At 43.1% G+C, this 24,099-nt stretch overlaps 1 protein-coding gene across 2 annotated transcripts; it reads left to right on the plus strand.

The window, feature by feature from the left end:
- The first annotated feature begins 19,030 nt into the window (after positions 1-19,030).
- Positions 19,031-20,545, plus strand: LOC123099552 (uncharacterized). Of its 2 annotated transcripts, XM_044521690.1 has the most exons (2): positions 19,031-19,510; positions 20,048-20,545. In XM_044521690.1, the coding sequence occupies exons 1-2, from the start codon at positions 19,115-19,117 to the stop codon at positions 20,354-20,356; spliced, it is 705 nt and encodes a 234-aa protein (XP_044377625.1). In that variant the 5' UTR covers positions 19,031-19,114; the 3' UTR covers positions 20,357-20,545. The 2 variants fall into 2 exon arrangements, with proteins under 2 accessions (XP_044377625.1, XP_044377624.1); XM_044521689.1 differs by having other exon boundaries at positions 19,031-20,545.
- Positions 20,546-24,099: the final 3,554 nt, after the last annotated feature.

A 24,099-nucleotide genomic window follows, 5' to 3' on the forward strand; every position in this document is an offset into this window, starting at 1 on the left:
GAGTCGTTTCCTTATGTCATCAAGTATATTAAAGGTAAGGAAAATGTTGTGGCGGATGCACTTTCCCGTATATGCATGCTTGTTAATCAACTTGAGCTAAATGTCATTGGCTTTGAGCATATAAAAGACTTGTATGAGCATGATCCTACATTTTCTATTCCTTATGCCAAGTGTTTGACGCATACTTCTTGGGATCGATACTACATCAAAGATGGATATCTTATGAGAGCTAACAAACTTTGCATCCCCGAGTCCTCTCTTCGCTTGTTGCTTTTGCAGGAATCTCATGGAGGCGGACTCATGGGACACTTTGGATGCGACAAGACATTTGCTACGCTCTCCAAGAACTACTTTTGGCCCAAGATGCTCCACGACATCAATCGCTTCACCAACCAATGCTCTACATGTCGCAAAGCTAAATCCAAAGCTCAATCTCATGGCCTCTATATGCCACTTCCAATTCCATATCACCCATGGGAAGACATTAGCATGGACTTTGTGCTGGGTTTGCCTAGAACTCGAAATGGCAAGGATTCCGTTTTTGTTGTTGTGGATCGATTCTCCAAAATGGCACATTTCATTCCTTGCAACAAGATAGACGATGCTTCACATGTTGCAAATTTGTTTTGTAGGGAAATCTTGCGCCTTCATGGAGTGCCAAAGACGATTGTCTCGGGCCGCGACGTCAAGTTCTTGAGTTACTTTTGGAAGACATTGTGCGCCAAGCTCGGAATCAAGCTTTTGTTCTCTTCGGCATACCATCCACAAACCGACGGCCAAATGGAGGTGACCAACTGCACGCTCTCCACTCTACTACGCGTGTTGATAAAGAAGAACATCAAGGAGTGGGAGGAGTGCCTACCCATCGCCGAGTACGCCTACAATCGTGCAAGACATTCGACTACCGGCAAGTCCCCCTTCGAGGTCGTCTATGGCTTCAACCCATTGTCTCCATTGGACATTCTACCTCTACCGCTACAAGAGCGCACAAACATGGACGCGAGTGCCTGAGTCAACTTCCTCAAGAAGATGCACGAAGATACAAGAAACACCATCGAGCGCCAAGTACAACGACTCGTGACCAAGCTCAACGTCAACAAGCAACCCATGATGTTCAATGTTGGAGATCTTGTGTGGCTACACCTTCGCAAGGATCGCTTCCCCAAGGAACGCAAGTCCAAGCTACTACCCCGAGCGGATGGACCCTTCAAGGTGCTTGCACGCTACAACAACAACGCATACAAGATCGACATCCCACGCGACAAGTACTCCGTGAGCGACATCTTCAACATCAAAGATCTATCCCCGTACCATGGTGATGAGGATTTCGATCCGAGGTCGGATCTTTCCCAAGGGAGGGGAGATGATGCGGAGCATCCTACGGTCATCCCCATGGACCTACCATCGTCTCATCAAGAGCCAAGAGGACCTATGACACGAGCACGAGCTAGAGCTTTCGAGAACGAGGTGACTTCCTTCCTTAGTGATATCACATATGATCCACTCGAGACATGGCTACTACCTAAGTCCGATATGCTATGCATGATCAGGTGTCAAGAGGACCCTCACGAAGATGCACGTGAAGACGGACAAGCCACCAAGTCCATGGATGAAGAGAACCAACGGAAGAAGGAAAGTTCACCTTCCAGGCCCCGGACATCCGGCCCTGAAGATGTCAACAACAGCAGCAGCCCAGCCATCGAAGTGCTACAGGGCCCGGACATCCGGCCCCAGCCCCGGACATCCGGCTCCTCCCGAAGCCCCGGAAATCCGGCCCCTCGCCCGGACATCCAGCGCCACGCGACAGAAACTACAGTAGCTGAACCCTCAAGCCCGGACATCCGGCGTCCAGCCCGGACATCCGGCCCCAGCCTGAAAATCCGGCCAAAAGCCTGGACATCTGGCGCCACGCTACAGAACATCCAAAAGTTTTGCCCTCCAGCCCGGACATCCGGCCCCCCAGCCCGGACATCCGGCCCCTCCTGAAGCCCCGGACATCCAGCCCGACGCCCGGACATCCGGCCACCCCTGTCTGCGCACAGTAAGGGCCGAGGCCCGTGTACCCCTTCGACCCAATAGACTATATATACTCCTTCTCCTCCATCTTTCTAGGGTTAGCATTGGTTTAGCTCATATGTGAGATAGAGCATTGCTCATCCATACGGATCTCCTCCTCGAGAGAGACTGCGGCCCCTCTTCGGAGACGATCCACGTTGGATTCAAGACCCCCCTCTTGGGTGGCCCCCATCAAGACCTCCTTTCGGAGAAGAACCGGTTACCTATGTATCGTCCCTTGTTGGATTTGGATCGTGTATCTCTTTGTGTTTCGAGGATCTAGCACATGTGTGATTGTTCTTGTTGGTTTGAGTGACTCTCTCGTGTCTTCCCCTCGTGTTTCCCCTCGTGTTCTTCGTGTTCTTAGTTGGGATCCGCTCCTTTCGTGAAAGATCGGCTATATAGGGTTCCACCCTACATCATGTCCAATCATTTTCATTACTCAATATATCATTCAATAGTAATTCAGCTTGCTCAATAGTTCTTTCCCTGAAAACACAACCAGCACAACTATCCAGGTGGTCTCTGGAAGCATCGGTTAGTCCATTACAAAAGATATCAAGTATTTCATTTTTCTTGAGAGGATGATCAGGCAAAGCATTAAGTAATCGAAGAAGCCTCCCCCAGGCTTGTGGGAGACTCTCTTCTTCAATTTGCACAATTAAATGTTCTCCTTAAAGCAGCTTGTTTCTTATGAGCGGGGAAATATTTTGCAGAGAAGTAGTATATCATATCCTGGGGACTACGCACACAAACAGGAGCAAGAGAATTAAACCATAGTTTAGCATCACCCTTTAATGTGAAAGGAAACAATTTAAGGATACAGTAATAACGATTTTATTCCTCATGACCAAATAGGGTGGCTATATCATTCAATTTAGTAAGATGTGCCACAACAGTTTCAGATTCATAACCATGAAAAGGATCAGATTCAACCAAAGTAATTAACTCAGGATCGACAAAGAATTCATAATCCTTATCAGTAACAAAGATAGGTGAAGTAGCAAAAGCGGGGTCATATTTCATTCTAGCATTCAAGGATTTTTCTTTCAGCTTAGCTAACAATTTCTTAAGATCTTCTCCATCATTGCAAGCAAAGAAGTCTCTAACAGTTTCTTCATTCATAACATAACCCTCAGGTACAACAGGCAATTCATATCTAGGGGGAGAATCATAATCATCAGTTTCAATAATATCATCAGTTTCAGTAATTTCATTCTCTCTAACCCTAGCAAGTTGTTCATCGAGAAATTCACCTAGTGGCATAGTATTAACAAGCAGAGAAGTAGTTTCATCATAAGCATCATGCATAGAAGAAGTGGCATCATCAATAACATGTGACATATTGGAATCAATAACATGTGTAGGTGTCGCAAGTTTACTCAAAACAGAAGGAGAATCAAGTGCAGAGCTAGATGGCAGTTCCTTACCTCCCCTCGTAGTTGAGGGAAAAAAATCTTCGTTCTTTGATCTTTCAGATTCCTCATAATGATCAACAGATATAAATCTCAAGTGACTCGGAGAATAGAGCTATGCTCCCCAGCAACGGCGCCAGAAAAAGGTCTTGATAACCCACAAGTATAAGGGATCGCAACAGTTTTCGAGGGTAGAGTATTCAACCCAAATTTATTGATTTGACACAAGGGGAGCCAAAGAATACTCTTGAGTATTAGCAGCTGAGTTGTCAATTCAACCACACCTGAAAGACTTAATATCTGGAGCAAAGTGGTATGGAAGTAACGGTAACGATGGCAAAAGTGATAGTAACCATTTTGTAGTAATCGTAACAGTGGCAACGGAAAAGTAACGAAGCATAGATCAATATGTAAAAAGCTCGTAGGCAATGGATCAATGATGGATAATTATGTCGGATGGCATTCATCATGCAACGGTTATAACATAGGGTGACACAGAACTAGCTCCAATTCATCAATATAATGTAGGCATGTATTCCGAATATAGTCATACGTGCTTATGGAAAAGAACTTGCATGATATCTTTTGTCCTACCCTCCCGTGGCAGTAGGGTCCTATTGGAAACTAAGGGATATTAAGGCCTCCTTTTAATAGAGTACCAGACTGATACGCCTCCAACGTATCTACTTTTCCAAACACTTTTGCCCTTGTTTTGGACTCTAACTTGCATGATTTGAATGGAACTAACCCGGACTGACGCTATTTTCAGTAGAACTACCATGATGTTATTTTTGTGCAGAAATAAAAGTTCTCGGAATGACCTGAAAATCCACGGAGACACGTCTTGGAATTTATGAAAAATATTGGTGAAAGAATTAGCATCAGGGGGCCCACACCCTGTCCACGAGGGTGAAGGGCGCCCCCCCCCCCCCCCGGGGGCGCGCCCCCTGCCTCGTGGGCCCCCTGGGACTCCACCGACCTCAACCCCAACTCCATATATTCACTTTCAGGGAGAAAAAATCAGAGAGAAGTATTCATCGTGTTTTACGATACAGAGCCTCCGCCAAGCCCTAATCTTCCTCGGGAGGGGCTGATCTGGAGTCCGTTCGGGGCTCTGGGGAGGGGAATCCATCGCCATCGTCATCATCAACCATCCTCCATAACCAATTTCATGATGCTCACCGCCGTGTGTGAGTAATACCATCGTAGGCTTGCTTGACGGTGATGGGTTGGATGAGATTTACCATGTAATCGAGTTAGTTTTGTTAGGGTTTGATCCCTAGTATCCATTATGTTCTAAGATTGATGTTGCTATGACTTTGCCATGCTTAATGCTTATCACAAGGGCCCGAGTGCCATGATTTCATATCTGAACCTATTATGTTTTCATGAATATATGTGAGTTCTTGATCCTATCTTGCAAGTCAATAGTCACCTACTATGTGTTATGATCCGGCAACCCCGAAGTGACAATAATCGGGACCACTCCCGGTGATGACCGTAGTTTGAGGAGTTCATGTATTCACTAAGTGTTAATGCTTTGGTCCGGTACTCTATTAAAAGGAGGCCTTAATATCCCTTAGTTTCCAATAGGACCCCGCTGCCACGGGAGGGTAGGACAAAAGATGTCATGCAAGTTCTTTTCCATAAGCACGTATGACTATATTCGGAATACATGCCTACATTACATTGATGAACTGGAGCTAGTTCTGTGTCACCCTATGTTATAACTGTTGCATGAGGAATCGCATCCGATATAATTATCCATCATTGATCCATTGCCTACGAGCTTTTCACATATTGATCTTTGCTTAGTTACTTTTCCGTTACCACTGTTACGATTGCTACAAAAACTGCTACTATTACTTTTGCCACTGTTACTGTTACTTCCATACTACTTTGCTACTAAATACTTTGCTGCAGATATTAAGTCTTTCAGGTGTGGTTGAATTGACAACTCAACTGCTAATACTTGAGAATATTCTTTGGCTCCCCTTGTGTCGAATCAATAAATTTGGGTTGAATACTCTACCCTCGAAAACTGTTGCGATCCCCTATACTTGTGGGTTATCAAGACTATTTTCTGGCGCCGTTGCCGGGGAGCATAGCTCTATTCTTTGAGTCACTTGGGATTTATATCTGTTGATCACTATGAGGAACTTGAAAGATGAAAGAACCAAGATTTTTCCCTCAACTACGAGGGGAGGTAAGGAACTGCCATCTAGCTCTGCACTTGATTCACCTTCTGTTATGAGTAAATTTGCGACACCTACACCTGTTATTGATTCTGATATGTCGCATGTTATTGATGATGCCACTTCTGCTATGCATGATGCTTATGATGAAACTACTTCTATGCTTGATAATACTGTGCCATTAGGTGAATTTCTTGATGAACAACTTGCTAGGGTTAGAGAGAATGAAATTATTGAAACAGATAATATTGATGAAAGTGATGATGAAGATTCTCCCCCTAGATATGAATTGCCTGATGTGCCTGAGGGTTATGTTATGGATGAAGAAACTGCTAGAGACCTTTTTGCTTGCAAAGATAGATATGATCTTAAGAAACTGTTAGCTAAGCTGAAAGAAAAGTCTTTGAATGCTAGAATGAAATATGACCCTGCTTTTGCTACTTCACCTATCTGTATTTCTGATAAGGATTATGATTTCTCTGTCGATCCTGAGTTAATTACTTTGGTTGAATCTGATCCTTTTTATGGCTATGAATCTGAAACTGTTGTGGCACATCTTACTAAATTGAATGATATAGCCACCCTATTCACTCATGAGGAAAAAATTCGTTACTACTATATCCTTAAGTTATTTCCGTTCTCATTAAAGGGTGATGCTAAAACATGGTTTAATTCTCTTGCTCCTGGTTGTGTGCGTAGTCCCCAGGATATGATTTATTACTTCTCTGCTAAATATTTCCCCGCTCATAAGAAACAAGCTGCCTTAAGGGAAATATATAATTTTGTGCAAATTGAAGAAGAGAGTCTCCCACAAGCTTGGGGGAGGCTTCTCCGATTACTTAATGCTTTGCCTGATCATCCTCTCAAGAAAAATGAAATACTTGATATCTTTTATAATGGACTAACCGATGCTTCCAGAGACCACCTGGATAGTTGTGCTGGTTGTGTTTTCAGGGAAAGAACTGTTGAGCAAGCTGAATTGCTATTGAATAATATATTGAGTAATGATAATGATTGGACACTTCCTGAACCAACTCCTAAGCCAACTCCGAAGAAAAGGGGTATTCTATTTCTCAGTCCTGAAGATATGCAAGAGGCAAAGAAATCTATGAAAGAAAAGGGTATTAAAGCTGAAGATGTTAAGAATTTACCACCTATTGAAGAAATACATGGTCTTAATAACCCGACACAGGTAGTAAAGGTAAATTCTCTCTATAGATTTGATGAAGGTGATATTCCTCGTAATAAGTCTGCTAGCCAATGCTTGGATGAGTTTGATAATTTTATTGTTAAACAAGAAAACTTCAATGCTTATGTTGGTAGACAATTGAAACGTAATGCTTATATGGTTGAACACTTGAGTGATTATATGTCTAGAGTTAAAGGTGACCTTAAACTTATTAGTAAACATGCTTCTATGGTTACCACTCAGGTAGAACAAGTGCTTAAAGCACAAGATGATTTGCTCAATGAATTAAATAATAAGAAAAATGATAATGTTGTTAGAGTTATGACTAGAGGGGGTAGAATGACTCAGGAACCTTTGTATCCTGAGGGCCACCCTAAGAGAGTTGAGCAAGATTCTCAGAGAACTAATGTTGATGCACCTAGTCCTTCTAAGAAGAAGAAAAAGAAAAATGATAGGACTTTGCATGCTTCTAGTGAACCTGTTGTTGACACACCTGAGAATCCCAATGATATTTCTATTTCTGATGCTGAAACACAATCTGGTAATGAACATGAACCTAGTGATAATGTAATGATGTTCATGTTGATGCTCAACCTAGCAATAACAATGATGTAGAGATTGAACCTGCTGTTGATCTTGATAACCCACAATCAAAGAATCAACGTTATGATAAGAGAGACTTCGTTGCTAGGAAGCACGGTAAAGAAAGAGAACCATGGGTTCAGAAACCCATGCCTTTTCCTCCTAAACCATCCAAGAAAAAGGATGATGAGGATTTTGAGCGCTTTGCTGAAATGATTAGACCTATCTTTTTGCGTATGCGTTTGACTGATATGCTTAAAATGAATCCTTATGCTAAGTATATGAAAGATATTGTTACAAATAAAAGAAAGATACCGGAAGCTGAAATTTCCACCATGCTTGCCAATTATACTTTTAAAGGTGGAATACCAAAGAAACTAGGAGATCCAGGAGTACCAACTATACCATGCTCCATTAAAAGAAACTATGTTAAAACTGCTTTATGTGATCTTGGAGCCGGTGTTAGTGTTATGCCTCTCTCTTTATATCGTAGACTTGATTTGAATAAGTTGACACCTACTGAAATATCTTTGCAAATGGCCGATAAATCAACTGCTATACCTGTCGGTATTTGTGAGGATGTGCCTGTTGTGGTTGCAAACGTTACTATTTTAACGGACTTTGTTATTCTTGATATTCCCGAGGACGATAGTATGTCGATTATCCTTGGTAGACCCTTTTTGAATACTGCAGGGGCTGTTATTGATTGCAACAAAGGCAATGTCACTTTTCATGTTAATGGTAATGAGCATACGGTACACTTTCCGAGGAAACAACCTCAAGTCCACAGTATCAATTCTATTGGAAAAATTTCAACGATTACTATTGGAGGTTTTGAATTCCCTCTTCCTACTGTCAAGAAGAAATATGATATTCTTATTGTTGGGGACATGCATATCCCCGTTGAGGTAACCTAGTGTTATTCGAAAATTCTCCGGTTTCATGTTATTCGGAAAGAGTTTGTTAACAAGACTTGATCAACCTTGTTAGTGGATTCCTTTTGATGAGCACGAGATGGATGAAGTTAGAAAGCACAACTCTCTGTACCCTCCTTTTACTTTCTGTTATTTAGATTAAATAAAGCAAAAATAGTATTTTCTGTCTGTTTTCTGAATTATCCTTGCAATAAAAATACCCCGAAAATAAAAGTTCTCCAAATGTCCTGAAAATGAAATATGATTTTTTGTAGAATATTTAAGAATTTCTGGCACTGAGAACACACCAGGGGGGCCACCATTTGGCCACGAGGGCACAGGGCGCGCCCACCCCCCTAGGGCGCGCCCCCTGCCTCGTGGGCCCCACGTGGACCCCCTCCACTTATTCCAGCACCCACTCACTTCGTCTTCCTCCAGAAAAAATCCTCCCATAGCTCAAACCCGTGTTCTAGCTCATCTTGCTGCCATTTTTGATCTCTTTGCTCAAAGCTCCATTCACAAAACTGTTTTGGGGGATTGTTCTTCGGTATGTGACTCCTCCAATGGTCCAATTAGTTTTTGTTCTAGTGATTTATTTATTGCAATTTTTTGCTGCTAAGGTGACCCTGTTCTTGAGCTTGCATGTCAAATTTATATGGTCAAAAGTAGTTTTAATGCATGATATAACCTCTAGGCACTTGTGGGAGTAGTTGCTATCAATCTTGTTGAGTTTGGTTCACTTTTATTTTGAGTCACTAAATTTTCAGAAATTTTTCAGAGATAGAAAATGATGAATAGATTGTTGAGGGGCTCTTCGAGCCAAAGCTCGAAGGATAAGCAGAAGGAGGAGAATAAAAAGCCCAAATACAATCTTCCTTGCATTGCGGAGGTTCGGCCATGCAAATGGCCTTGTGGTGCGTTCTTGAGAGCCGCCGGAATTTACAATGACTTTTATTACTTGGCTGAGAATGCAGGCCTCACCCACTTCCTCCACGACCAGCGCGAACAGTATCTCCTACTCACTAATATTTTCATGCAAAATTTTTATTTCCATGCTAAGAAATCACCACCTTCAGTGGAGTATCACTTATATGATGAGATTAAGGAGATATCACTCCATGATTTTTGTCGGGTCTGCAAGATACCCTTCGTGGGCAGCATCGAGGAACCACATCGCAGTGATGTGGATGGATTTATTGATAGAATTTCTGTAGGGGAAACGAGGAAAGTTTCCGACGCAAGAATTACTAGTATACATTTTCCTGTTCTACGTTACTTTGCGATTTGCTAGTACATGCTTAATTGGTCGCGGGAATAGTGAAAATTTTAGTGCTCCTGATCTTGTCATTTTGCGCCATGCTTTGTTTCGTGATACAACTTTCAGCTTAGGCGCTATTGTTGCTAAACGATTAAGTCTGAATCGTACAAACGGCCCCATCTTTGGAGGCATCTTTGCTTCACGCCTTGCCAAACACTTTGAGATACCTATTAGGCATTATGAGAAAGAGGAAAAGTTGCTGCCCCCAATTTTTCTAGATTATAAGAGTATGGTAGCACATGAATTTATTGTTAAAAATAAGAAGAAGATGCTTAAGTATAATTTGATATTTGATAAAACTCACTGTGAGACTATTACCTTGCCTGCACCCTCTTTTTTTCACATACTTTCACGCACGTACCTCATCTTGCCCGAGGCCATTTATGCATACTGGAGGCTGACACAAGTCCCAGAGCCTGAGCCACCACTTTACCCTTATCGACGGTCTATTTATCGGTGGGATCCGGAGGAGATCGCCAACCAGTGGCACCCTGAGGACCCTCCTCAGTACACCGGAGAGAGTAGCTTCGATCCGTGGGCATAGACCAACTTAGGCCAAAATCCTAAGCTTGGGGGAGTACGTATTTCTCACCGACATTACATTCATGTTCACACACTCATTCTAGTTGTCGGTGCTCATACTTTTTCATTGTACTATCCATGCTAGTTTATTTTCTTTTCTAAGCCTTCTTCTTGTGTGTTTGAAGAACCTTAAGAAAAACAAAAAAATTAGTTGTAGCTTTTAGCTAGTTTACTTTCCATGCCTGTAGTAGTAGTAATTAAAACAAAACCCAAAAAGATTTATCGTTCTTCTTTTGCTTGTTGGGAGCTTTCCCGTGTAAATAGTTTTATTTCTTTTCTTTGGAGGTCGAGAGGAGAAGACCATGATGAAAATGTTGAGTGGCTCTCATATGCATTATTGTTGATTTAACCAAGAGCCCATATTACCTTGTCTTCTCCCTTGTATTAAATGCTTGCAGATTCCAGCTTAGTCCAATGCACGTGCACTATTATTATTATCCACACCGTTCGGTCGTGCGAGTGAAAGGCAATAATGACGATATATGATGGACTGAGTGAGATGAGAGAAGCTGGTATGAACTCGACCTATCTTGTTTTTGTAAATATGATTAGTTCATCGTTCCTGATTCAGCCTATTATGAATGAAACATGTTTGCAATGACAATTAGAGATTATAGTTGCTCATGCCATGCTTAATTAGCTAGGAGTTTATAATGGTTTACCTTGCGTGCCAACATGCTATTAAAATGGTTGTGATGTGGTATGATAGGGTGGTATCCTCCTTTGAACGATTCGAGTGGCTTGACTTGGCACATGTTCACGCATGTAGTTGAAACAAAATCAACATAGCCTCCACGATATTTATGTTCATGGTGATTTATATCCTACTCATGCTTGCACTCATTGTTGATTAATCTTAATGCATGTTCATGACTGTTGTCGCTCTCTAGTTGGTCGCTTCCCAGTCTCTTTCTAGCCTTCACTTGTACTAAGCGGGAATACTGCTTGTGCATCCACTTCCATAAACCCCAAAGTTATTCCATATGAGTCCACCATACCTTCCTATATGCGGTATTTACCTGCCGTTCCAAGTAAATTTGTATGTGCCAAACTCTAAACCTTCAAATGAAATTCTGTTTTGTATGCTCGAATAGCTCATGTATCAACTAGGGCTGTCTATATCTTCCATGCTAGGTGGGTTATTCTCACGATGAGTGGACTCCGCTCATCATTCACGAGAAAATGGCCGGTAACCGGGATGCCCAGTCCCATGCTCAAATCAAATCAAAATAATTGCAAACAAAACTCCCCCAGGATTGTTGTTAGTTGGACGGCACCCGTTGTTTCGGACAAGCCATGGATTGATGTTTGTTGGTGGTGGGGGAGTATAAACTTTACCATTCTGTTTGGGAACCGCCTATAATGTGTGTAGCACGGAAGATATTGAGATCTCTTGGTTGTTATGTTGACAATGAAAGTATGTCACTCAAAATATTATTTATCTCTATTTCAAAACTCGAGCTCTGGCACCTCTGCAAATCCCTGCTTCCCTCTGCGAAGGGCCTATCTATTTACTTTTATGTTGAGTCATCATCCTCTTATTAAAAAGCACCAGTTGGAGAGCACCGCTGTCATTCGCATGCATTGCTATTAATTTACATTGAGTATGACTGTGACTGGATCTCTTTTACCATGAATTACAATGTCTAGTCAGTCCTTGATCTTCAGGGGTGCTCTGCATTTATGTTTTGCGGTCTCAGAAAGGGCTAGCGAGATACCATCTTGTTATATCATGTTATGATTGTTTTGAGAAAGTGTTGTCATCCGAGATTTATTATTATTGCTCGCTAGTTGATTATGCCATTGATATGAGTAAACATGAGACCTAAATGTTATTGAGAATATGGTTAGTTCATAATCTTTGCTGAAAACTTGAATGCTGGCTTTACATATTTGCAACAACAAGATCAAACAGAGTTTGCAAAAGTTTTTCTTTATCACTTTCAATTTGTCAACTGAATTGCTTGAGGACAACCAAAGGTTTAAGCTTGGGGGAGTTGATATGCCTCCAACGTATCTACTTTTCCAAACACTTTTGCCCTTCTTTTGGACTTTAACTTGCATGATTTGAATGGAACTAACCAGGACTGGCGCTGTTTTCAGCAGAACTGCCATGATGTTATTTTTGTGCAGAAATAAAAGTTCTCGGAATGACCTGAAAATCCACGGAGACACGTTTTGGAATTTATGAAAAATATTGGCGAAAGAATCAGTATCAGGGGGCCCACACCCTGTCCACGAGGGTGAAGGGCGCCCCCCCTGGGGCGCGCCCCTGCCTTATGGGCCCCCTGGGACTCCACCGACCTCAACCCCAACTCCATATATTCAATTTCAGGGAGAAAAAAATCATAGAGAATGATTCATCGCGTTTTACGATACGGAGCGGCCGCCAAGCCCTAATCTTCCTCGGGAGGGCTAATCTGGAGTCCGTTCGGGGCTCCGGAGAGGGGAATTCGTCGCCATCGTCATCAACCATCCTCCATCACCAATTTCATGATGCTCACCGTCGTGCGTGAGTAATCCCATCATAGGCTTGCTGGACGGTGATGGGTTGGATGAGATTTACCATGTAATCGAGTTATTTTTGTTAGGGTTTGATCCCTAGTATCCATTATGTTCTAAGATTGATGTTGCTATGACTTTGCCATGCTTAATGCTTGTCACTAGGGCCCGAGTGCCATGATTTCATATCTGAACCTATTATGTTTTCATGAATATATGTGAGTTCTTGATCCTATCTTGCAAGTCAATAGTCACCTACTATGTGTTATGATCCGGCAACCCCGAAGTGACAATAATCGGGACCACTCCCGGTGATGACCGTAGTTTGAGGAGTTCATTTATTCACTAAGTGCTAAAGCTTTGGTCTGGTACTCTATTAAAAGGAGGCCTTAATATCCCTTAGTTTCCAATAGGACCCCGCTCCCGCGGGAGGGTAGGACAAAAGATGTCATGCAAGTTCTTTTCCATAAGCACGTATGACTATATTCGGAATACATGCCTACATTACATTGTTGAACTGGAGCTAGTTCTGTGTCACCCTATGTTATAACTATTGCATGAGGGATCGCATCCGACATAATTATCCATCATTGATCCATTGCGTATGAGCTTTTCACATATTGATCTTTGCTTAGTTACTTTTCCGTTGCCACTGTTATGATTGCTACAAAAAATGCTATTGTTACTTTTGTCACTGTTACCGTTACTTCCATACTACTTTGCTACTAAATACCTTGCTGGATATATTAAGTCTTTCAGGTGTGGTGAATTGACAACTCAACTGCTAATACTTGAGAATATTCTTTGGCTCCCCTTGTGTCGAATCAATAAATTTGGGTTGAATACTCTACCCTCGAAAACTGTTGTGATCCCCTATACTTGTGGGTTATCATGGACCAAAGCATTAGCACTTAGTGAATACATGAACTCCTCAAACTACGGTCATCATCGGGAGTGGTCCCGACTATTGTCACTCCGAGGTTGCCGGATCATAACACGTAGTAGGTGACTATAACTTGCAATATCGGATCAATTAAGAACACAAATATATTCATGAAAACATAAAGGGTTCAGATCTGAATTCATGGCACTCGGGCCCTAGTGACAAGCATTAAGCATAGCAAAGTCATAGCAACATCAATCTTAGAACATAGTGGATACTAGGGATCAAACCCTAACAAAACTAACTCGATTACATGGTAAATCTCATCCAACCCATCACGGTCCAACAAGCCTACGATGGAATTACTCACGCACGGTGGTGAGCATCATGAAATTGGTGATGGAGGATGGTTGATGATGACGATGGCGACGGATTCCCCTCTCCGGAGCCCCAAACGGACTCCAGATCTGCCCTCCCGAGGAAGAACAAGGCTTGGCGACGGCTTCGTATCGTAAAATGCGATGAATCCTTCTCTCTGATTTTTTTCTCCCCGAAAGTGAATATATGGAGTTGGAGTTGAGGTTGGTGGAGATCCAGGGGGCCCACAAGGTCGAAGGGCGCGCCCAGGGCGGTGGGCGCACCCCCACCCTTGTGACCAGTGTGTTGGCCCCCTTCTGCTGATTCTTTTGCCAATATTTTTTATTAATTCCAAAAGTTATCTCCGAGAAGTTTCAGGTCATTCGGAGAACTTTTTATTCTGCACAAAAATAACACCATGGCAATTCTGCTGAAAATAGCGTCAGTCCGGGTTAGTTCCATTCAAATCATGCAAGTTAGGGTCCAAAACAAGGGCAAAAGAGTTTGGAAAAGTAGATACGATGGACACGTATCAGTGCCCCCCCCTCAGGTGACTCTTGGCTCCAGAAATTCTCTTTTATTGTATAAAAAATCCTCGCAAAGTTTCGTTCCATTTCGAGAACTTTTATTTCTGCACAAAAACAACACCATGGTAGTTCTGCTGAAAACAATGTCAATCCGGGGTTAGTTTCATTCAAATCATGCAAATTAGAGTCCAAAACAAGAGGAAAAGCGTTAGGAAAAGTAGATACGTTGGAGACCTATCAGTACACATCAATAACATGTATATCAAATATACCTTTGTTCACTCTGCCATCCTTCTTATCTGCCAAATTCTTGGGGCAGTTCTGCTTCCAGTGACCAGTCCCTTTGCAGTAGAAACACTCAGTTTCAGGCTTGGGTCTAGACTTGGGCTTCTTCCCGGGAGTGACCACTTGCTTGCCATTCTTCTTGAAGTTCCCCTTCTTTCCCTTGCCCTTTTTCTTGAAACTAGTAGTCTTGTTAACCATCAACACTTGATGCTCTTTCTTGATTTCTACCTCCGCAGCTTTGAGCATAGCGAAGAGCTCGGGAATTTTCTTATCCATCCCTTGCATATTATAGTACATCACGAAGCCTTTGTAGCTTGGTGGCAGTGATTGAAGAACCCTGTCAATAACACTATCATCTGGAAGATTAACTCCCAGCTAATTCAAGTGGTTATGATACCCAGACATTCTGAGTATGTGTTCACTGACAGAACTGTTCTCCTCCATCTTGCAGCTATAGAACTTGTTGGAGACTTCATATCTCTCAACTCGGGCATTTGCTTGAAATATTAACTTCAACTCCTGGAACATCTCATATGGTCCATGACGTTCAAAACGTCTTTGAAGTCCCGATTCTAAGCCGTAGAGTATGGCACACTGAACTATAGAGTAGTCATCAGACCGCGTCTGCAAGATGTTCAAAGAGTCTACATTAGCGGGAGGGGGCTTGTCACCTAGCAGTGCATCAAGGACATAATTCTTCTGTGCAGCAATGAGGATAATCCTCAAGTTACGGACCCAGTCCGTGTAGTTGCTACCATCATTTTCAGCTTAGCTTTCTCTAGGAACGCATTAAAATTCAAGGGAACGGTAGCACGGGCCATTAAAATGCAAAAACTATCAAGACTAAGTTCATGATAAATTAAATTCAATTAATCATATTACTTAAGAAATCCCACTTAGATAGACATCCCTCGAGTCATCTAAATGATCATGTGATCCATATCAACTAAACCATGTCCGATCATCACGTGAGATGGAGTAGTTTTCAATGGTGAACATCTCTAGGTTGATCGTATCTACTATATGATTCACGTTCGACCTTTCGGTCTCCAGTGTTCCGAGGCCATGTCTGTACATGCTAGGCTCGTCAAGTTTAACCCGAGTATTCCGCATGTGCAAAACTGTCTTGCACCCGTTGTATGTGAACGTAGAGCTTATCACACCCGATCATCACATGGTGTCTCGGCACGACGAACTATCGCAACGATGCATACTCAGGGAGAACACTTATACCTTGAAATTTTAGTAAGGGATCATCTTATAATGCTACCGCCATACTAAGCAAAATAAGATGCATAAAAGATAAAACATCACATGCAATCAAAATATGTGACATGATATGGCCATCATCATCTTGTGCCTTTGATCTCCATCTCCAAAGCACCGTCATGATTTCCATCGTCACCGACTTGATACCTTGATCTCCATCATAGCGTCGTTGTCATCTCGTCAACTATTGCTTCTACAACTATCGCTAACGCATAGTGATAAAGTAAAGCAATTACATGCCGTTTGCATTTCATACAATAAAGCGACAACCATAAGGCTCCTGCCAGTTGCCGATAAATTTTATAAAACATGATCATCTCATACAATAATGTATATCACATCATGTCTTGACCATATCACATCACAACATGCCCTGCAAAAACAAGTTAGACGTCCTCTACTTTGTTGTTGCAAGTTTTACGTGGCTGCTACGGGCTTCTAGTAAGAACTGTTCTTACCTACGCATCAAAACCACAACGGTGATTTATCAAGTTTGTTGTTTTAACCTTCAACAAGGACCGGCCGCAGTCAAATTCGATTCAACTAAAGTTGGAGAAACAGACACCCGCCAACCACCTTTATGCAAAACTAGTTGCATGTCTATCGGTGGAACCGGTCTCATGAACGTGGTCATGTAAGGTTGGTCCAGGTCGCTTCATCCAACAATACCGCCGAATCAAAATAAGATGTTGGTGGTAAGCAGTATGATGATCATCGCCCACAACTCTTTGTGTTCTACTCATGCATATCATCTACGCACAAACCTGGCTCGGATGCCACTGTTGGGGAACGTAGCATGCAAATTCAAAAAAATTCCTACGCTCACGCAAGATCTATCTAGGAGATGCATAGCAATGAGAGGGGGAGAGTGTGCACGTACCCTCGTAGACCAAAAGCGGAAGCGTTTGACAACGCGGTTGATGTAGTCGAACTTCTTCTCGTTTCGACCGATCAAGCACCGAACGTACCACACCTCCGAGTTCTGCACACGTTCAGCTCGATGACGTCCTTTGAACTCTTGATCCAGCAAAGTGTCGAGGGAGGGTTCTGTCAGCACAGCAGCGTGGTGACGGTGATGGTGAAGTGATCCGCGCAGTGCTTCGCCTAAGCACTACGTGAATATGACCGGAGGCGTAAACTGTGGAGGGGGGCGCCGCACACGGCTAACAATGGTTGATTTGTGTTCTAGGCGCCCCCTCCCCATGTATATAAAGGAGGGAGGGGGAGAGAGGCAGCCTAGGGCGTGCCCAAGTAGGAGGAATCCTACTTGGGCCCATTGTCCAATTCGGCCTTCCCCCTTTCCTTTTACCGGAGGGGGAAAAGAGGGAAGAGGGAAGGAGGAAGGAAAGGGGGGCCGAACCCCCACCTCCTTCTCCTATTCGGCCTCCTACCATAAGAGGGGGGCGCCACCCCTTGTGGGCTGGTGTGCTCCCCTCCTATGGCCCATATGGCCCATATCTTCCTCCGGGGGGGGGGGGTTCCGGTAACCTCCCCGGTACTCCGATATGTACCCGATACATCCCGGAACACTTCCGGTGTCCGAATACTATCATCCTATATATCAATCATTATCAGTCGAACCGTTATGACAACATACGTTATTTCCTTTGTCTTCGGTATGTTACTTGCCCGAGATTCGATCGTCGGTATCTTCATACCTAGTTCAATCTCGTTACCGAAAAGTCTCTTTACTCGTCCCGTAATACATCATCCCGTAACTAACTCATTAGTCACATTGCTTGCAAGGCTTATCATGATGTGCATTACCGAGAAGGTCCAGAGATACCTCTCTGATACTCGGAGTGACATATCCTAATCTCGATCTATGCCAACCCAACAAACACCTTCAGAGATACCTGTAGAGCATCTTTATAATCACCCAGTTACGTTGTGACGTTTGATAGCACACAAGGTATTCCTCCGATATCCGGGAGTTGCATAATCTCATAGTCAAAGGAATATGTATATGACATGAAGAAAGCAATAGTAATAAAACTTAACGATCATTGTGCTAAGCTAACGGATGGGTCTTGTCCATCACATCATTCTCCTAATGATGTGATCTCGTTCATCAAATGACAACACATGTCTATGGTTAGGAAACTTAACCATCTTTGATTAACGAGCTTGTCTAGTAGAGGCTTACTAGGGACACGGTGTTTTGTCTATGTATTCATACATGTGTCAAGTTTCCGGTTAATATAATTCTAGCATGAATAATAAATATTTATCATGATATAAGGAAATATAAATAACAACTTTGTTATTACCTCTAGGGCATATTTTCTTCAAAATCGTGGCAGAACTTTTGCTAAATGGGGTAAAACGGATGAAATCTCGCTAAATGGGGTAACTAGTATCAAAAATGTCAAAATCAAATGTAAAAATGGAATTCACTCCTTTTTATTTTTATTTTTCTGTTTCAAATTTTTTAATTCATAAGAAAATTTTGGAATGTATTAACATTTCTTAGAATTCATGAATAATTATTCAATCATGAATTTATTAAGTTTTGGAACATTTTATAAATTTGGATGTGCAATCTTCAGAAAATGTTCATGTGGCTTTTAAAAAGCTTTCACGCATTTCCACAAATTTGTTCACTTATTTTAATAAATCATTTATACTTTTTTATAGAAGTGTTTATGCATTTTTTTAACTTGTTCATAATTTTCCTAGAAACGTTCATATTTTTAGAGATAATCACACTTTTTGAAGAAAACTTTCCACATTTTTTTTGAGAAACATAAAACATTCCACGTGTTTGATTATAAATATTCTTGATGATTTTCTGGGAAAACGAAAAAACAGAATCAAAGTAAAACCCGCGCGGAAAACCACACAAGCACTCCCGTTACAAACGGTGCGCAGACGCTGAACTGGGCCGGCCCAGCCACGCCCGTTTCTTAAAAAAAGGGTATAGGATCGCCCTTAAATTGGTACTCGTATTGGTATCATATTCCCCACAAGATAAAATAAACGAAACGTGCTCCCCCGTGAGCCGAAACCCTAATTTCTTCCGATCCCCGAGTTGCGGCGTGATGGCGGCGTCGACGGAACGTCAATGCCAATCCGGGTGGCCTAACCTACGGAGAGGTCTCCTGCGCAAAGTCCTCTCCCGGCTCCCGTCCCTCGCCGACCGCGTCCGCCTCCGCCTCCGCGCCGTCTGCCGCCCATGGCGCACGCGCGCCACGCTCCAGCCTCCGCCCCGTCGCCCGCTCCCCTGGCTCGCCCTCCCGGGCGGCACCGTCTTGGACTTCGCCAACAAGAACACGCACCGTCTGCGTATTCCAGACGACGACGGCGGCCCCTGCTACAGCGCCGGCGACAATATGTTCTTCCTCCACCACAACGACGGGCGGTGCTTCGTGGTCAACGGATTCTCCGGCGCCGCGACGCCTCTCCCCGAGCTGGCTGCTCTCCTGCAGTCTCACATGGTAAATCCCTGCGACGAGAAGAAGTCTGACAAGTTGGATCGCAAGTCGTATGACAATATGAAGATCAAGAAGGTGGTTATGTCCTCCGTGGCATCCTTACCGAATCATCATCGCGTTGTGGCCGTTCTAGCCAGTAACTGCTCTAAATCCAGAGTCTTTATTTCTACATGCCGACCGGCCGGCGAGATCAACTCGTGCCTTGTGATGCGGGAGAAATCCACCATCCTCGACATCGCCTTTTTTCAAGGGAAGATGTACGCTAATGTTCACATGTTCCAGGAGCTTGTCGCCGTCGATCTCAGAGATGGCTGCCTCGATAAGCCAACGCCGCCCGGCGTCGAACCCCAAGTGAAGGCATACACATCATGGATATGGCCCCCTGACCTACTACCGGATATGTATCTTAAGGATCTTTTCGACGACCCTAAGTCAGACGAGAAAGTCGAGCAATATCTAGTGGAATCCAATGGCAAGCTGCTGATGGTGAGGAGACGTTTCCTCCGAACTGGCCATAACAAATTGACTTGTCGGTTCCAGGTGTTCGAGGCGGACCTCAGGGACGGTCCCCGTCTTGGCCAGTGGAAGAAGGCCCGCAGTCTCCAGGGCCGGGCGCTCTTTGTGGGCACGCCGTGCTCCAAGTCTTTTCGTGCTTGTGATGTTGATGGAGCTCAAGGAGATTGTATCTACTTCTTGGTCGATCATGGCAATCCCCTTCGCCACTCTGCCGTCTACAACATGGTAAACAAGACGATCATGCCTTTGATACCGGTGTCAGTGTGGCGGAGTGTAAAGCTAACATGGGATAGCCAGCGGTTTCCGGCATGGTTTTTTCCGGTTGAAGTTTAGTTCTGTACAAGAAGTTGTCGTGCGATTTGCCGTGCCGTTGGATCTGGACGCATCTGAGTCATAGTTATTGTTTAACCCGTTGTTGATCTTTGCTTATTGTACTTCGACTTTTTGGTGGGTTGATAATGTAGACCAAAACACTGTGTACCTCGACTCTGCTTATTGTTCTTTGCTCATTGTGTTCTGTTCGGTTTGTTTAGTGGTTCTGTCCATTTGTTTAATCTTTTTTAGTAGCAGAACATAGTAACTTTGATTATCTACAACATATTTGTTTGAAGCAAAAGATAGAAACTCAACGAAAAATGAAGCTACTAGATCTGCCGTTGTGTGATTGTTGCTATAATTTTGCTGTTGTTAAGTGCGAGTCATGATGATGAGCATAAACACCAGAGCAACATTGATGGTAACTGTAGAACTATGAAAAAATGTTGCAAGCAAGGTTTACCCTGATCAGACAATGTGATTTGTTGTTTCACAACATCAGTCAAGCATTAGTATTGTAATAACATAGGAACTGCAGCGGTATGTACGGCAAGCAAACATCTATCTAGCCAGCATATTTGTGAGATACAGTCATTTTGTTATTCTAGTAGAATACCATGCCAACTTTCATGGAATTTATATCATTGGCAAGTTTGAGACAATGATCAGGGCCAACGCTTCTGCATATACCTACACATACTAGCTAGTTTAATGCCCGTGTGTTGCCACAGGCCGACAATGCATCTATCACGAGCCCCTCAACTTCAGCTCCTCCTTCATTGCATTATTGCTTCGCTATGTTGTCACCCTGGAGCAAATATACGTTGTGTTTTTTCCCAGTCTACCATATTGCCATAGTCAGTCCCATCATCCCTAACCTATGGACTAACAAATGAATATATCACAAGCTGCTTGGCTTCAACTCTACATTGCCACCCAACTCCGAACTTGCATATGTTTTCTCCAAGTTCACCAAATTGCCATAGGCATTCCCATCAATCCCTAACTTTGAATGTCTTGCAACATTTGTCAAAAAGTATCGCGAGATTTCGTCTTGACCGCGAGCATATGGACATTTACCGTCTGAAAACAGGGCAGGCCGCCGTGGCGCGGACGGGGCTTGGTGGCAACGGCATCGTCGGCCGATCGTCTGTACACGGCGTGAGTGGAGCCGATCCTGCCGATTTCGGTGAGGTCCCGACCTATCTGCCCGATTCCGCGAGGATTGTTTCATTAATCTGTTATTCCGTACTCACTCAAATGTTGCTCAACGACAAGCTGGTGAAGCTTAAATATCACGCGCTGCAGGCCTCGAGACGTTTTGTGCTGAACCTGTTTCCGGATGGGTACTCGGTCGGTGGGCTCGACAAGGTCTCGATGCGAATCGCACTGACCGCTGCTGCTACTGTTTGTTTGTTTGTTTGTTTGTTATTACTTGATGATGCTCAGTTGCTCATGATGGAATCTGGTTTTTTCAGTACAAGGAATGCTTGTGTTTCTGATTGGTGATGATCCAGAGGGGAAGCCCTATACTAGGGCGTCGAGAGCTTTGCTTTCTGTGAGTATGGTGCTTGTTTCCACAATGTCAGGGGGGAGAGGGTGGGGTGGTGGTGATTAATCATGAGTCGGTTTTCGAGTTACAGAGTTAACAGCAAGAAGGTAAAAAAGGAGTAAGCACTTTCCCTTGGGAGTGGGTGCTAGATTTTGCAGTCCATTCCAGTGCAACATAATTATGGGCGCCGGGGGCAAACACACCAGTCTCCAGACTATGGGAATTTTGACTGTCGCAATTTGTTACCCACACTATTCCCTTTTGCTGATGAGACCAGAGTATAGTATTATTATGCATACATTTCATAGAGCCACTGCACATTTTATATTTGTGGGAGTGTACATTTTATTTCTTTCATGTTATATTCTATCTTTGGGGGAACCAGATAGCTTTGGTTGCATGTTTACTCCCAGAAAGGAATATTTCTATTCAGAGCATCCTTAACAAGTTATGTTGTCCTGATGGCTTGCTTATTTCTGTTACAGTTTCTTGTAGTGCATCATCTGTGGATTTTATACTTTATAAATGTATTTTTACAGGATATTGAGTATGGCTGCCTGCCTAAAGATATCCTGCATGGTATCCCTTGCAAATGCCAAAACGGAATTATTGTTTGTGAGGTTAGCTAAAGTCATATTTTCCAACTTTAATGTATGTATTATCTCTGCTGATGTGGGCTTTCTTTACATTGTGATGTACCTAGGTGCGGGACTACAGGTCCTTCCTGTCGAGTGGGGGTGATTCTTCAGAATACGACTTCCCCAAATTGAACAGGATTGCTCTTAGATTGGGCACTGAATGTGTTGTCAATGATCTTTCCTTGATTGCGGACGCTTTGTGGACTTATCATGAGCAATTGATCAGCACTTCTGTAAACCTGGAAAGGCAAGGTTTAACTGTCATCTACTACTTCCGAAATCCCACCTGATTTATTTTTCTTATGCATATTTCAGATTGCCGAGTCGACCATCATTAATTCCTTGCAACCCAGGCTTAATTTTGACCATAAGTCATGCCTTGAAAAGCTTTGCAACCCTGTTAAGAAGGTACCCCTATTTTCAGTTCCTGGATCCTACTCAAATCTTTTGTTAACTTTAGAAAGTACTGCAATTTAACTTGCGCTTTTGTGCCAAATTGTATGCAAATAGATCGATTTAGGTCTATAGGGTGGACATCGAATGAAAGATACATCTCTTCTCAATACTTCTCCTGGCCCTCCTGAAAAATGCAAGCCCAAGGAATGCGACACCTGTGAAGGTCAGCAGTATGCCCCACAAGTTGACAATGCAAAATCAACTGTAGTGTCTGATCCTGAAGATACTACACAATGCTCTTCTACCATTATCAACAATTCTGCCTAATGTGATAGAGAACAAAGTGCATCAAGTACTCCTGCTTCTGCTAATTTTCTTCAGAATCATGATCAGCAGGCGGACTTAGCTATCATGAAGGCTGATCATAAAAAGGTATGATTGCTAACAGAGACAATTTTACCACAAAAGAGAAAGGAGTGCTCGAATCTTCTACATGAAAGGCTGTTTTCAGACAAAAGTGTAAGGTTGTGTTCCCAAAGTTCCAATGACCAGTTTCAAAGGTTAGTGGGCGCTTCAAATAAAGGTCTTATGCTAGGATCTCCAAAAGAACCGTCGATTGAGGACAAAGTAGATCAAACAATAGGAAACAAGGACATGGAAGTACATCAACAGAAGTCCTTCTCAACTCCTTCCTTGAACATAAAGGATCCATGTTCAGAAAAATTCGCCGAAAAGGTTAACAGGGGTCTCGGAAAGAACTGCCAGTTGAGGTTATGGTTGATCAGACCATGGGCAAAAGAATATGAGATTACAGGAACAGAAGTCCTTCTCAGTTATACCAACAAATCACCCACTTCCTTCCTTCAACAGAAATGGTCCATGTTTAGAAGAGTTCCCTGAAAAGGTTTAAAGCTGGGATCTCGAAAAGAGCTTCCTTCAACAAATCACCTCTGTAACCTCCTGCAATGCAAGTTCAAGAAATGCAGATGCCAAACCTCACGAGGATACAGCTTCTACGGAGCCCCAGCCTACTACTTCAAAGATAAAAGTATGATGAACTTCTACCATTTCTCTGAACCAGCAAATCGATTTCGAAGGGAACAGGCAGAAACAAGCTGATATTCTGGTCAGGCGTTCGTGTGAGGACAGAAGCTCAATAGAGCCAGATGTTACTG

Source organism: Triticum aestivum, chromosome 4D (genome assembly GCF_018294505.1).
Source record: "Triticum aestivum cultivar Chinese Spring chromosome 4D, IWGSC CS RefSeq v2.1, whole genome shotgun sequence".
Lineage (NCBI taxonomy): Eukaryota > Viridiplantae > Streptophyta > Magnoliopsida > Poales > Poaceae > Triticum > Triticum aestivum.